Source organism: Ammospiza nelsoni, chromosome Z (assembly GCF_027579445.1).
Source record: "Ammospiza nelsoni isolate bAmmNel1 chromosome Z, bAmmNel1.pri, whole genome shotgun sequence".
Taxonomy (NCBI): domain Eukaryota; kingdom Metazoa; phylum Chordata; class Aves; order Passeriformes; family Passerellidae; genus Ammospiza; species Ammospiza nelsoni.
In genome coordinates this window covers 11,395,856-11,411,808 of record NC_080669.1, presented here as the reverse complement: position 1 = coordinate 11,411,808, position 15,953 = coordinate 11,395,856, and the positions used below count along the sequence as shown (strand labels likewise).

Sequence of the window (15,953 nt, the reverse complement as noted above, 5' to 3'; positions counted from 1 at the left end):
GGAGATAACTAGCAGGGTCTCTTCAGAAGCATCTCCTAATCAAACACAAATGTAGACACCTTAAGTACAGATCTGCTGAGAAAAAACGAAGTTTGAATGACAAGGCATTAATTTCTTAATTAAAATTACAGTTTGAGGATTCTGTACTCCTTTCCTCCATACAGGTCTATTATGAAGTAATTATGAAGCTTATGTTTCACAGAACTATTCTAAACTATTGTCCTCTTTGCAATTCAAGAGCATAGAAGTGGAGACAGACAGGTTATAGACCACTGTACAAATGAAACAAAACAGAATATAAACTTTTTCAGTTTCCTTATGCTATTTTGCCACAAATATGCAGCATACCTTTTATGTGAATATTCAGAAGAAAACCCCCAAAGTATTCAAGACTCTATCTATATGTTAGATTATTAGCAATGCATCCTTAAGACCTCATTCAGGGGGAAATTATTTTAGATATAAGATTCAAATATGTTTATATCCTCTTTTACTAAATCCTTGATTTCTTTGTGAATCATTTTATCCAGACTTTACAGTGGAAAGACAACCACAGCACTCATAAAAATGTGCTTTATGTTTAATTGAAGCATATAATGAATACCAAATATGATAGTGAATCACATATAATATACTGGAAATTGTTTTCCAAGTCAATCATCTATGTTCTTCTCTAACCAGTTGGCAATTTTGATTAGCAGTTTTCTCCTTTCAATATTTTCAAGTTTTGCAGATTCCAGTAGCATAGTAATAGTCTCTCTCTCATCCTCTTCCAAAGTAGCATTATAAAAAACCTGCAACTGAAGAAATAAACACGGGCTTAGTTCACACACAGCTTCACTTGCAGCAAGCAACTGTGTGCCTGACAGACACTTTGGACAGAACCGCACAGAAAAGGGGCAGATGACAGAGACTGAAGAGGAGCCGGGGCAAGGTTACTGATTTACACTAACGCGGGAAAGCTCCTTACATATCAAGAATGTGCCCTTTTGCTGTTCCTCTAAAAATCCTTTCAAATGCAGCCAACTTCACTGGTACTGGTGGTACCACACTCTCTAGGACTAGTTGGGTAGAAGAATCCTCTTGTGCTGCCTGTTCTACAATCACAGAACAAGAAATCTTTCTCATCAGTCTAATAGGCAAAAGACAAGAGAGGAGTGAAGAATAGTAAGTAAATATTTGGGGTAAGCAGTGATTGAACAGTATGAGGAATTAAACAGATGTCAGTGTGACAACCTAACAGGCCAGCTGCCCAAATGCTGGTACATTTTCAGTAGGTATCATGGCAGAGGTTGTCTCTACAGACAGATTTCATAGAGGAAAATGAGACAGTTTTGATAGAATTTGTGGAGATTCTGCTTGAAACATGAAGGTTTGGAAGACATCAACATTATGGTCAATGATTGCTTTTAAGAACCAAAACTTGTATTTACAAACTGGCCAAGAAGTTGAGACTAAATGCTTCTCTGGTTTACCTCTTGGATCTGTACATCTGTTTTGACAAATCTTCCCATGGCTTTTAGTACATCATGCAATAATTCATGCCCATATCTGTAAAATTGAGATAAAGATCCTTTAAATGGCACATTAGCAAATATACTAAATTGCATCTCATTTGAAAATACTCACACTATTTAGTGATTATTTACTATGCTGCAAGTATCAACTAAATATGCAAACTGAAGTTTGCAACTATGGACTCTTTTCCTTCTTTTGAAGAACTACCATTAATATTCAGTTTAGACATTTGAACTGCACAAAATTCAATAATTACCCTTCGTTTTCATGTCCTAGAAAGATCTGGTGTTTGTACTTTGGTAAAGTGAATTCTTTGCATGAAACAGATAATGTCTCTGAGGCCATACAGCCAAACTGAGCTAAAACAACTAACTGGTAATGTGTCTAACAAGCTGATGTTCCTGTTGCTATCTTGAGGGTAGCATACAAAAAAACACTTGCACTATTCTTTTCGTTTGAAAATAAGGAGACAATTTTCCAGCAAATTTCTCATAAATTTGGAACACAGAAAAGCTCTGTAAGGGAACAAGTTGATATGACTCAAGTCTGCTACAACTTGCCTTTTCTAGTGTTACCAATAATTTACATATGAGGATTTTACTTCAGCATTTTATACCCACAATTTACAGCATTTACACCCTCTTGTAAAATCCCAGCAGATAAACCCACTTCTAGAGTCAGGATTCCCAGGAGTACTTAAAAGTACAGAAACAGTCATTAACAGAATAATTTTTAAAGTCTTCTATGTTTGATGAGCTATTCTTTGGCATTAAACCCTGATCAGAGTTGAATCTTCTGAAAACTCTGCTCTGCATACTCAATTGAATCAATCATTACAAATAGCCATCCCTGGAAGGAAAATCTGCACCTGAATTTCATAGCTCAAACATAAAAGAGAGGAAGAAGCCAAAGAGCCACAGAAATTAAAGGAAACCAAAACTTGTTCCTTACCCTTGACATAAAAGTGGCCAATTTTCCGTAACAAATTCCCAGGCTATATGGTGCCCAATATCCTTAGTCGCTACATGTGAGATGATGACTGAAGTACAATTGGAAGAAAATAATGTGTCACTGAGTCCATATTGCAAGTACCTGTTAGAAAAGCAGGAAAGAAGTGAACCTTTCACTTGTGTTTTAAAATGGAAATATACAGTATTGCAATCTGGAAATGAAATCCAGTTCACAAAACATCCTATCTCAAATAATATCAGCATGTGGAAGGTTATACCAAAGTTGTTGTCACTCTGAGCTCAGGTATATTCAGCTCAGGTATATCCAGCTCAGGTTCTGTCCTTAACATTTGTTCTTGCACACAGACTCTTCACTTAGTAAAGTGAGGGTGTAGAATATCAAATGGACATAGATGTGTTTCTTATCTTGGCACCAGAAAGACAAGTGCTCCTACCAGCTGGAAAGGCAGACTGCCCTTCACCTTCAGGCAATTCACCTCATTGTGACTCAGATGGAGCCTATAGAGTATGCCAGTGAGACACTTTTACACAAAAACAACCTGTTTATAGGTTCCCCTACAGCGAGACTCAATTAAAATTTTTTTATGAGGACTAAGGCAGGATTTCAGAAGTGTCTTCTAATGATGTCAGTGGCAGTGAATGCCTGAACGTCTTGAAAAGTAATTATTCTCTGTCTTGCCTCAGTGTTTTACCTTGCATGCTCCTACTTCCAAATGAACCCTTTTATAGTTATTTTCTCATAGTGTGTTGCAGGCAGCTGCTTTATGGGTAGAGCTGGGTTTCTCCCCTTTTGCAGGCCCTATGTTTAACATAATGGACATAATTGTGAGGGCCAGGGAAAGCACATCTTAACATTCTTCACCCCAAAACACTCCCTAGGTGGCATTTCAAAAAACAGATTGGTTTGTCAGCTACTGGAGTACATGGAGGAAGAAGCTCATAAAAACTTAGTGATTTATCAGGGAATGGTGCTAGCCTGTTCCAAGAAAAAGGCAATAGGATCATGGGTCAAGGGGGAAATTAGTATAGGTGGTTGGGCATCTCTTTGCAACATTTCTTATCTTATTCTCTTATTCATATTTCTTATCTTATTCTCTTACTATCTTAGTCATATTTTTCTGTCTTCCCAAATGACCACCACACTGGAAGGACTAAAGCATTACTTCTACACCTTTAGACCCACGGAGTTTATGCGAATGTTTCTTTATGATGATAATTCTTTAGACCATCACTGCCAAAATTCCACCCCTTAACAAATGCTTTAGCTACTACAAGTATGACTGATTAGAGAATTCAACATCATTTTACTGACAAAGATAAAATGCCAGTAAAAGAAAATAAACACAGCATTCCAAACTAGGTTCTGGAAACTTCTGAACAAGATTCTTTAATATATGTCCTAACTTTTTGGTTGGCCCACATGGAGTCAGGACTCAAGACCTGATGTTTGTATTTGCAGAAGGATTGTTTATTGCTGTTTGTCCCATTTTTCATACTTGCTCCCTAACAAAACTCTTTAAAATGTTACCAGTGGTTGACAAGACAGATGCCTCTGTGGCAAGCAAACCTCTACCAGCTTTGCACAGTAAAGTATTTTTGTTCTTGTTATTTACTTGTACATACACAAAGATATACTTTGATCAAGGTTACCTGTAAAGTAACCATGGCTCTTTGGCACAGCTCATGGCATGGAGCAGGATATCTTCATCTTCTTCAATGGAGTCGGTATGGTTGTACATCTCCCATGCAAAATTCCATTCTTTATCACTTCCCACTGCAATACCATAGCAGCAGACTGTTCTTCTAATTAGAAAGGGGATTCTGCAAGGTAAAATATTTAAAGGTACTCTACTGTTGTAGGGACAAATCCTGTTGTAAATGCGTAACTGAAACCAAATGTTTATTTACAGTTGAAAAATGCACAGCAATGCAAATATAAAATATCAGTGTAAATAAAGATAGGAAATCTGTTTGCTTTATTTATGATTTAAACATTTTAAAAGCATGCAGTTTAAAGGAAACAAAAAACTCCAATGTTTTTAGAGCAATTGGACCAGAGTATTTTGTGTACATACAGGGTCAATGCCACTGTTCCCCATCACAGCCTAGGAAATGGATCACACCATTAAAGAGTGCACTAATGCATATATGCATCATCCCAGACAAGCCTTTTCTAAGTTCCTTCAGTGAATGCACCCGGTAGGAAAAGCCATTTGCAGCACAGAAGGAATCAGAAGGGACATTTTTCCATGCAACAGGCAGCCTCCTATTACTCCGTCCCCAGGGAAGAGTCCTCAACAGGGCAATGAATTTCATAACAGAAACTAAATGTAAACATTACCAGTGTAATGCTCCATATGCAAAGGCTGAACAGGAAATTTTTTCTGTAGCAATGATGTGTCCCTAATATTAAGACATTGTAAACACTTTTCAGTGAAAGCAGTGTTCTACTATGCAGGCTATCTGAAAACAGTTTCATCTAATGGTATTTTGGACTAATGCCCCTACAGAAGAATGGGTCCCATTGCTATAAGCAAAACATTTGACTTCCCTATGTAATTCAGTTAATTCTGCTTATTATTACATTAAGCCAAGATTGTAAATGAAGGTGTAAAAAATGCCCTCCCTTTGATCAGGGGATACACTTAGGAAAACAGGTAAGTTTCTGGTAAGAAAAGCCATTCTTCAAGCCCATATGGAAACAGCAAATTCAAATTTAAATAATTTGAGAAAAATTCTGAGTTTCAGCAGATTATCCTAGAGAAAATGAGGATGATTCCAACAGAGTTAGTGAGTCAGGAGGAAGGATATATGACATCAATCTTTACAGTACAAGGTAGATAACAGGAAGTTATAAGTTTTGGAAACAAAGGACTAGTAGGAAAGAGCAAAAGACTTGGGTGTTTTACATGACAGACATCGCTTGTTAGTGAAAAGGCAAGATGGAGGGATTTTGGTAATTCTGTTGCAGATGTGGGGATTTCATTGTCATACTAACAGAGAGCATAGGCATGTTCTATATTTACTTTAAAAAATAGTTTGGCTTCATTTACCTAGCTATTTGGAACATAAGGGATTTATCACTAAGAATGACATGTAGAGTAGTTTTGTCAGTCTAAAGTATTGCCCTGTGAGGAATCCTTCTCTAACAGATCTGAGTTATAGGGTTTAGTAATTTGTTTCATAATCGTTTCATAATGTTGCAGTAAGAGGTCATAGTAAGGTGATGACAGGGTAAAGCTATTTTGGCCAAAGTACAGCTATTTATTTTGCTACTGAAGCTGCTCCAGTAGTTGCAAGAAAATGTTCATTAATAAGTGTAAAGTTGTATGTGAGTAGCCAAGTTCTGTGTATCATTTGGCTGCAACTCTGATGTACAACATTTGAAGCAGGCTGGATTGCCTGCTATGGGGAAATGGTTTCCTGGCTGGTGACATCTGTGGGGGCCCTGAAGTGGTTTATGTTGTGTTGCTCCCAGAGAATGTCCAGTATGGTCCAAAAAGGGACTTTGGAGCTTGAGATTATATTAAGTGAGGGGTGTGATTTATTAATCTTGAATAAGCTGTGTGATTTGACATTGCTGAATAAACTCATCTTTCCTGGCTGTGTGATTTGACATTACTTGCCTGCCAGGATCCCTCATTTCTGGATGTTGGGGAAGATGCAAAAAGCTGCTGGAAAGCAGGGCAGGTTATTTTACATTGTGTTTTGGGAATCAATCCAGAAATAACATGGCGATTTCTTAACTTTTGAGAGTAGCAGCAGCATATGTGAACCTTTAGTAAAAAAGTAAAATGGACTGAAATACTGTCCCTCCCCAAGGCTAGTTTCCTTCTTTCAAAAGACAAGCCACTAACAGCATCTAAAAGAATACATTAATTTAGCAAGCTTCACTACACTCCTATAATGAAAAAAGAGTAAAACTGAGAAACTGGCTGGGATTTACAGCTCTAGTTATTTCCATGAAACAGATGAAAATGCACTGTATTAAGTCCAGTTACGTTCTGCTCAGAACAATTTGGAAAAGTTCAGCTGAAATTTGATCACCCAATCTGAAGCAGAAATGCATTACTTCGTTCCACAGATGTGAGAATCCTTCTGGGTTCCACCTGTGGCAAAACAGCTGCTGTGAATTTGCTCTCAGCATGGAGCACATAAGAGCATCTAAAGGGATTTGTCTGTGAAATATGGGTCAAAAATGAATTGTGCCTGTTTCCTCTCCTACTCAGCATAAGTAAAGTCTCATTAACTGCATGGGAACAGTGATCTGTCACTTGAAACCTAAGAAGTGTCCTGTCTTCTATGGGGTTTTCTCCTTAAAACATGATCATTTTTTAATGACGATGTTTAACTTAACCAAATTCAGAGTTTCATTTTTTCCACACATAAAGCCCAGTAAAATCCATTTGAACTTTTCTCAGTGTCAAGAAGGACAGCAAAATTAATATTCTTAATCAAATTCCAAACCCAATCAGCTAATGTGTTTCGCAGATTTTCAGCTATTCAGGTCAAACAAGGTATGTAGTATTCCATCACCTCAAATGTTATTAGTAGGGAAAGATGTCTATTTTGAAAATAGACTGACAATTCAGCATAGCATTGTTGCTTTTAGTGTGGAATTGCAATAATATTCTCTTTAGAATCGAACAAAATTTATGTAGGCTATTTAAACTTTTCAGTCTAACTGCAAAACTCAGTTTGGCTTTTATAAGGATGATCACTATGAAACTATTTTAGAAAACTCAAGTATAATGGTACAAGTTCAGTTTACTTAGCCAACTACATCTATCAACATATATAAAATAAAACTGAAATGTTAATCACAACTACCACAAATAAAAAGAAACTTTAAATACTCACTCACCAGTGCCAACACTATTTGACTATTGCATAGAAAAACATCAAAAGAAAGAGGGAGGAAAAGAGAATAAGAATTTCAATACATTGTAAATTTTTTTCAATGATGCAATGGTTGAATACAGAAAGTCTCTTCCTGAGAGTCCATCGTCACAGACCAGACCCCTAACCCCTGGGCTCCAGCACCAGCATAGGGACTGACAGCTATTCCCAACACCTCGTTATGTGAGCACAGAACATCCAAGGCACTTTGATGGCTCACCAGGGGCAGATGTTTGCTATATCATGCAAACATCACTTCACTCAGGATTGTTAAGAGAAGCTTAAAAGCTGAGTTGGTGTATGTGACAATCCCAAGGCTGTACTACTGCAAAGGGACTGGGCCACATGGGATATTAACAGTCCTAGGAGGTTCACCTGTTACATGGCTAACCAGCTTTTTGTCTTCATTGCAAAATCTGCATCCTCCAGCCTGTTAAGTCTATGTAAAAAGCAGCAATTATGAAATCATCATAAAGCTGGGATTTGGGGAAGAGGGAGAGTTTGGGTAGACATAATTGTCTTAAATTCTGCCGTTCTGTCAATAAATGAGAGCACTGTACAGAGGCATTTCTCATTCTACCTCCCCCTTGTAACAGCCATTTAACTTTCCACCTCCCTTAGACAGGCACACCTCTAAGAGCAGATCACCGTTCTTACTTGTACTCAGGATTGTCCCTCCACTTAGCATACAGTTCAGATGACAGGTCCAAACAGTCTTGGAGGCCCAGCCAGCACGCTGTTGCCAAGAGTTTTTCCAAATACACTCTTGAAGGGAAGTTAAAACAGTAAGAATAAAATATATGCATACCACATTTGGCATACTTGCACTGTGCCTGACCACCACAGTTTCACAACACGATGCCATTAATCCACAAGAACCTCTACTAGGAACAATTGAGTATTAATAAAATAACTAAACAAACAATAATGGTCCCCAGAATTAATATTAGTGGATATATAGTGAGGCAACCAATGTATTATATTTTTGTAAGTTTTTTGTGTGGTTTATATTCCCCTTGGAAGTGATCCAACTCTGATGTTTAAGCCTGTGGCTGCAGTGGCCTTGCAAAATAAAATATTTTGAAGAGTTAGTAATTGACCCAAGAATCAGATCTTAAGTTCATTGCAGTCAGTTTTTCTTCAACTAGCAGCAGCCTGCTGAGCCTGTTCTCTGACAAATGAGAACTACCGCTAAAATTAAATGATCCTTAAAATTAAAGATCCTTAAACTATCACCCTTTATGTTCCTGTCAAAGGTGTCACACTTACAGAACAGTAAAATAACAATTCAGTTGCGTTCACATTATTTAGAGAATTATTCCTGTATCTTGCATTTAAATTTACTTGAGCAAACTGCAATGTATCAGATCCAATCACACCAGAAAAAACTCTTAAGAAAAGAGGAACTTACTGAGCAAAATAGTCATCTTCCAAAGCATTGGCATTTTGACGAATAAAACCTGCATAATAATGGTATATTGGCAACATTCTCTTTAAAAGGTATTTCTTTTAAAAGAAGGGAAAGAAAAATTACTTTCATTTAGATACAAGTTTTTATTTTCCTTATTTCCTCAGTTTATCCTAAAAATCTATGGCTATTAATGTCTTGAAAACACAGAGCATTAAATTAAATATAAACTGGGTCTAAAATACAATATACCTGTACTTTAAACTGACACATTACCATTTCACATCACTAGGACCTTTGAACTTATAATGAAAGACAACAAATTCTCAGAGAAACAGGAAAAAGCCCTTCTCAATAGAAAATACTGTGTTCTTCTCACTTATTTTAACATACCTTTACTTTTTAGAACTTAACTAACACTGTGGGACTGTACTTTAAACATAAGTGTGAATCTTGAAACAGTAGTCAAGGAAATAAATGTGACAGTAGTATCTCAGGTAAGTCAAATATGGGAGAGAGTAAGTTTAATTAGTAGCTAAACACTATTCCTTCTTTCACTCCATGAAGGTGAACGGAAAGCAGTACAAAGCACAGAGCACAAATACACTATATGCCTTTTATACATAGCAGTGTTGTCCTTTCACTTGCTACTGACAGACAGTTCTGTTTTCCAAATTCACTGTTTCAAACAATCAAGGATGAAGCTTAATGTCAGGAATGTGAATGCATTGTTGTTTTTCATTAAGGATCAGATAAGACTCAATGAGACTTATAATTGACTAATATGTATAATTAAGTACCTCCTCCTTTTTAATAAAACCCCAAAAGTTGATAAAGTCATGGAACAACAATCACAAGCTCTCTGAATCATAGCCACCACTACATCCTAGAGAATTTAAAAAGCATTAATTTTAGACTAATGTATTTGTGTGGTCTAACATCTTTGGTAACTAACAAAATGGTCATACCTTTAAAAGTGGATATACTGCATGGTTCTTCAGCATACTTTCCAAATTCTCAGGTATAAGGTTTAACAATACCACATTCCATATGAAGAGTTCATCCTCTCTGGCAAGGTATTTCGTTAGCTCAAGTGCTGTTTCAATTGGAACATATCCAAATCTATGTAAAAAAGCCCCAAAACAAAACAAAAAAGCCCACACATTTTAGCATGCTTATTCACATTAACCACCTACCACACATATATGTTTATTTATGGAGCAGACAATAAAGCATCAGAATACTGTGTGAAAAGTAACCTAGAAAAGGCACTGGAAAAAGTAAAAGAAATATAAATGGATGGTGATTTTAGGAGGTGAACTCTCAAACCATCTATGAAGGAGCACTGTGCTGCTATCAAAGGAACAGGCCAATCATGGCAGTAAGTATGGCAGCATGCACACTCTGTGTCTGCAGGATATGGTACAAACACATTGGCAGCAGGGCAGTCTGTCCCACTGGATCAAAATTAAGAAGTACTGTCTTAGTTATAATACAACTTTATTTTTATTATGAAACAACTTATTTTCATTATATGTTCTTTTGTGGAATACTGTAAAAGTCAAACCATTTAATTCGCAGACACACTATTTGTGGAATTAACTTCTTCAGCATGGCATTTCTGTCCCTCAGTGTGTAATAAGCATGGAATTCATTTTTTCACAAAAAAAATCCAATTCAAGACCCCCTCTACAGAAAAAAAATATTTTTGGTGCACTTGTATAGCAGCGCAGTTCTGTACTTCACAGTTACATTTCTTGTTAGCTCCTAGTTTTGAGCTCTCTTCTGGAAAAGGATATTCCTATGGGAGGAGAAATGGGAATTTTTACTTCATCCTGTCAGAGGAACTTCCACAGGCCCTGAAGCAGGACTGTGTGCTTTGGCCATCTCATCCCTGAGGTCCCTCATCGCAGGGACACCCTCATCATCGGTGTCTGATGCTTTTGGCACCTCTGTGAGGCACAGACACACTTAATGCTTCTCAGCTCCCTACAACATTGCTGACCTCCTTAGCACCACAGACCTGAACAACCGAGTCATGACTCAGAAAGAGAAATTAAAAAGGTTTTGAGTGACGCAGTACAGAACGGTTGAGATAGTCCAGAATAAATGAAGGAAGATTCAGTCTTCATTTGGAGTACTTTTTCTGTTAAATACAGGTTAATCTTCAAAGAACTCATAGCAGTGCAACTATTTAAAATAATTTCCTTGGAGCTGGAACAAAATAAAATTTGAAGTAAATCACTCAGCCCTGACAAAAGAAGGGATTAAGTAACTCCCAACCATTTTGTCAAAGCAGTTATTCTTAGGAGGCACACATGGATAGGAATGAAGGAAGCAGAACTAGAAACTAGAAAATATGAGTGCAGTCATATTTTTAAATCAATTTCTGTAATATATTGGAGACATACTTACTCTCTCAATGCAAAAACATCATCTATCAGCTGGAACCTGCTGACAGCGGGAATAGCCTGCAGAAAGCATTGGTGTTGTGTTAGTTGATTTCAACATGTCATTAAGAGTTTACTAAAAGCTTTACAATGTTTCAGAACATCCCTAAGAGGTTTTCTATATCAAAACAGCCTACAAAACATTGAGAAATGGATCCTGAATTTTAACCTGAAATTATTTATGTGCTTTAAGAGATATGTGCTGTACACAGAGCTACATAATATATATTACGTTGTATATAAAAATATAACTACGGGCCATTAAGCAGAGAATTTAAAGACTCCTCTTACTTGCATGCTGTAATTGAAATTAAAACATGGAAATGCCACATTTCTTCAAAATATCCCAGCTACACAATTTTGGTACATTTTTCCCTTTTGAGGTTTAAATATAGTTGTGCAGAGCAGCGTGTCTATCACTGCCATGAAATAAACGACCCAAGCACAGTCGTGGCTGTTTCTCTGCTTACACGCGTGTATCTCACGCTCTCGTGGCAGGACTGCTGTCCTCCTTGTGCCCTCCCTGTTCCACGCCCCTGCAGTTTACTGCCTGGGCAAGCATTCCCTGTGACAGCTGGGAGCATAAAGCAGGGCAGAGATGCTGAAAGCAGACACAAGTCAGGTGTCCTGGGCAGGAATGTGGGGCTGGGTGGAAGCTGCGTGTTCTCGTTCCACCTCTCGATACCAAGAAACGTAAAAAACAGCATGACCGTGAGGAACAGACAGTTTTGCACAACTGCTGCCAAGAACACTTCCCACCAGGAAGCATTACCACAAAGAGCAGACAGTTTGACCACAGTACCACCCAAGGCACTTCGCACAGTTGTGGTTAATAAGGCAGAGAATGCACCCTGATTTTGTACATGGCTGGGGTTTGTGAGAATTTGACACAAAATTTTAGGCACAGAAAGATGTGTCTGTCCTCCTCACCCTTCCCAGAAGGGATGCCTTATGGTAAGATGCGTCCTTGGCCATTGCTGAATGTTTTCACTCAAGAAATTAGGCTTGTGATTGCAGTCCTACTGTTAGTGCTATCCACAGCTGTTCTGCAGTTAATGCACTTGTCACGGTGAATCCAAAATAACTCCTTTGTGGTCTTTAATAGCCCATGCTACTTGTTAGCTACTAGTTTTGAGCTCTCTTCTGGAAAATGCTACATGTGAAACTGTCTTGCTTGAATGTGACCAAACCTATACTTAACAGACTATTCCTGCCCCTCCTGTCTGGCCCAGAGTTACATTTTTGCAACCCTGTATGGCACCAAAAAATGGCCCAAGTCAACCCACACCCAACATCTTGATGATGTAGGTCTGCCCTGAAAGAAAGAAGCCTAGAAGAAATGGAGCCGCTGTGCTGTAGGAAGGTTTCATATGCTCTGATGAGCCTTGTGTCCAGACTCTCTAGAGAAAGATTGTACCGATTACTATTAGGTCAAAAGGTTAAATTTTCTCACTTTGGTTAGCAAAACAAATGAGCTGACACCACTATTGCAGCCTCTGGCTCACTGTAGGATTAGGCAGCACCGAGACCATGCAACCCCATAAAAAGTCACATTTGTTCTGGACCACTTTCACCTTCAGCTCAGGCTATGGCAAGTCAAAGGCGGGATGCGATCTATTCTAAGTCACTGTCTACAGAGGACTGAAAGAGCTCAAATCGAATTGATTGGAACTTCTAGGAAAATTATCCACAAAAATCTAAAACCAAAAAATCCAAACAACCAAATCCACAAAACCCCAACCAACCCACAAAAAAAAAGGTTGTTTTGTTTTTTTTTTTTTATTCTACAGGCAGAAACACTATGGTTTGACAAAACATGGAAATAAACTTTCTCACAATTTTCCTTTTTCATAATTACTTTGTACTTGCTAAGGCTGAAATCCCACATTCATACTGAAAGCTCCTTGAGAGAGATTTAAAGAGAGCAGAAGAACCATAGGCTAGTAACACAAATTTGAAGACAAAATGTCATGTAAAGTTATCTGAAACTGTTCAGGCCTGTCTTTTTCCACTACAAAAAGGCAGTGACTAGTGGTGCAATGGTGGGTTTGTCATTATTCCAGATTTTCATCAACGTGATTCCAGGTAAAAACAGCATGAAAAAATATACAGAAAGAGTCTGTTCATAAGCTTGAGAAAACAAACATGATCTTACCTTTGGATCATTTTCAAGCAAGCGTGCTAATCTCTTCAAGTTTAATTGGTCATAGTTCACTCTGTAGTATCCACTTAAATTTACATTTAGCAAGATCCAGTCATAGTCTGACTCTGATACTTGCATTTCAGGAAACATTTCTGTAAAGTGACATTAGAATGTATCATTTTGTTTTCCATGCACTGCTTCTTTTGAATTTACAAACAATGGACTTGCTGCTCCTCTGAGGTATGAGAAAAGTTTGAGGCTGGACTCAAAAAGAACCCCCCAAAAGCTCAGTGCACTTGAGATCTCTGCTCTGCCCAGCAGGACGACCTCAACAAGCCAATGATTCCTCAGGTACTGAGCACCTTGGGATTCTAAGGAGGAGGCTGAAGACCCACTTGGCTCCAGCCCTTTAGCTGAAAGGCAGCTGTGAGAGTTGAGGAAGTTTACTCAACAGTAAACTCTCAGGATGAGGAGCAATATCGTCCCAGCCTGTTGCAGGGCACAGATCCACAGCACACCTGCTGCTCCCAGCTCCAAAGCACAGCGCTCAGCACCTCACAGAAGAACTGACCACCCATCTCCATTTATTCAGATAAATGCAGATCAAGGGGGAAAAAAACCCCAAACCTATTAAGTTTAACCAAGAGACAAGTAATCAAAAATGCTTATTTTAAAGAAGATAGTTCCATAGTCCTTTTGAGTTACATCAGTTACTAACAGCTTCCTCCTGCATTCCATTTCACTACTCATGTGTTCTTGCCTGGTTGACTGCTCCTGAGAGCCTGCTGTGCTTTGAAGGAGCCAGTGAAGCCCTGAGGGCTCTAAGCTGCCTCATCAGAGGAGTATTCTGTTATCACAGAACCCTCATTTGAGAAGGCACGCTCTGTTAGGACAGTAAGTCCATACTGGTGAGTAGTCTACCCCCACCAGAGCTCTACTCTGAGCACTCCAGTGTTCAGACAGAGCAAGTGCTGCAAGATTCATCCTGTGTTCAGAGGAATATACGTGCATTTGCCTGTCTGTATACAGTCAAATTAATGGTCACTCAAGCTATCTTACTGCCTAAAAAAAAGAGGAAGTCACTTTTAACCCCTGCCAACAGAGGGTGGAGAGCTGCAATGCACACAGCATATTGAATATTTGCCCTCAAGCATCCTCCTGCATCTTATTTTGACTCATCTAAAACCTGATGGATGCCTGACTTGCCAAAGCAAAATGATTACCCCATTCTAATGATTATGCTTCTTCTTTCTCAAAAAAAGGAAAAAGCTATTGGAAAGCACTGAGTTCAGAAAGAACTGAATTTTTTATTCCATGACACCCATAAAATCACTTTCTATTGTAAGAATTTAAAACTTTAAAAATCCTATTATATTGATAATTTTAAATTTAATTTGCATAAACAAATTAAATGCTGTTGAAAACATTAATTTTCCTGTTGTTACAGGTATTAATGTGCAATAATATTTGGGTCACTTCCCACAGCCAGTGTTAATTTTTTCAGTCTTCTATCTACTACTCGAGCTGATAATTTTCTGATATTTCACAGCTGAGATCCTGTCTATATTCAAAACCTGTCATTAACATCAATGAGATCTGTTGGGGGAAGAATATTACAGAAGCATGAGGACCTAAAAGTTTGGATTTGTGTAAAAAAATATAAAATCATAATTTCTGTAGAAATTTCTACTCCTAAAACAAGTTGTACCATCTTATTAAAAACTCAAGCTTGCACTGAAGTTTGAACAGAGAAAAGAACATTATATTGACCTAATGGAAAATCTACTGCTATTTTTTGGCACAAAATCATTGCTATGGATAAACAGAGACATTTCTGTATTAAAGTTTTATGTCCCTATTCAATTCAAATATATCCTTTTTTAAAAAAGACTTTCGAGTGTTCTCATCAGTTTGGTTTTCGAATGTGCAAATAAATACATTACTTACTGCTGCTTTTATCTAGCCATGTTAAGGGTTGTGATGATCCATTTCTCATCCAAGAAATAGGAATAATCCAGGTGTTACTTGACAAATAAAAGGATATTATTAAAATTCTTATATTTAAACGTCCCTCTTAGCTGATGCTAAACTACAGTGCAGATTAGTTCCATCCTACAAGAATATCCATCTACCTTCTGTCCTCTCTGTTGCATGCAACCTCGTCAGATAATGGTACTTCTGCTGGATCAGCATTTATCTTCTCCAAAAGGGAGTTTTAGCATGGCTTTTAAAAGGCACTCATATCAAGAATATTGTTCAGTGCTACGTATTTCAATACCATTTTTTTTCTGTTCTGTCTTTCCTTCTCCAGGCAGCAATTTTATTCTCCTCACTTTTTACACTTCATCCTATTTCTGGAGACCTTAAAACTACTTTTCAGAAGCACATCTACCATAAAAAGGTTCCAGGAAAGCAATACAACTGTCTTTCCAACAACTGTCATTTCTTTTCTTAGGGAATGTAAAACTCCTTTCTGGTAAATGAGATGAAAGCTTCAAATGCCTGGAAAATTCTGTAATATGGGTCCTGGGCTTTCTTACATTCATACAGTAATTTGTGCTTGC

The 15,953-nt window shown here is 37.8% G+C and overlaps 1 protein-coding gene across 2 annotated transcripts in view; it reads right to left on the bottom strand.

Moving 5' to 3' along the window:
- Nucleotides 1-559: 559 nt before the first annotated feature.
- The window catches only part of LVRN (laeverin), a 34,042-nt gene continuing 18,648 nt past the window's right edge, over nt 560-15,953 (bottom strand). Inside the window, exons 11-20 of one of the 2 annotated variants that reach the window (XM_059492322.1) lie at nt 15,337-15,413; nt 13,402-13,541; nt 11,212-11,267; nt 9,765-9,918; nt 8,800-8,894; nt 8,046-8,153; nt 4,140-4,310; nt 2,470-2,610; nt 1,476-1,551; nt 560-800 (exon numbers count right to left, since the gene is read on the bottom strand). In XM_059492322.1, coding sequence (XP_059348305.1) covers nt 654-800; nt 1,476-1,551; nt 2,470-2,610; nt 4,140-4,310; nt 8,046-8,153; nt 8,800-8,894; nt 9,765-9,918; nt 11,212-11,267; nt 13,402-13,541; nt 15,337-15,413 — 1,165 coding nt within the window. In that variant the 3' untranslated portion in view covers nt 560-653. Of the gene's footprint in view, nt 801-1,019; nt 1,098-1,475; nt 1,552-2,469; nt 2,611-4,139; nt 4,311-8,045; nt 8,154-8,799; nt 8,895-9,764; nt 9,919-11,211; nt 11,268-13,401; nt 13,542-15,336; nt 15,414-15,953 lie in introns of those variants that run through there. The other variant, XM_059492323.1, reaches the window with a different exon arrangement.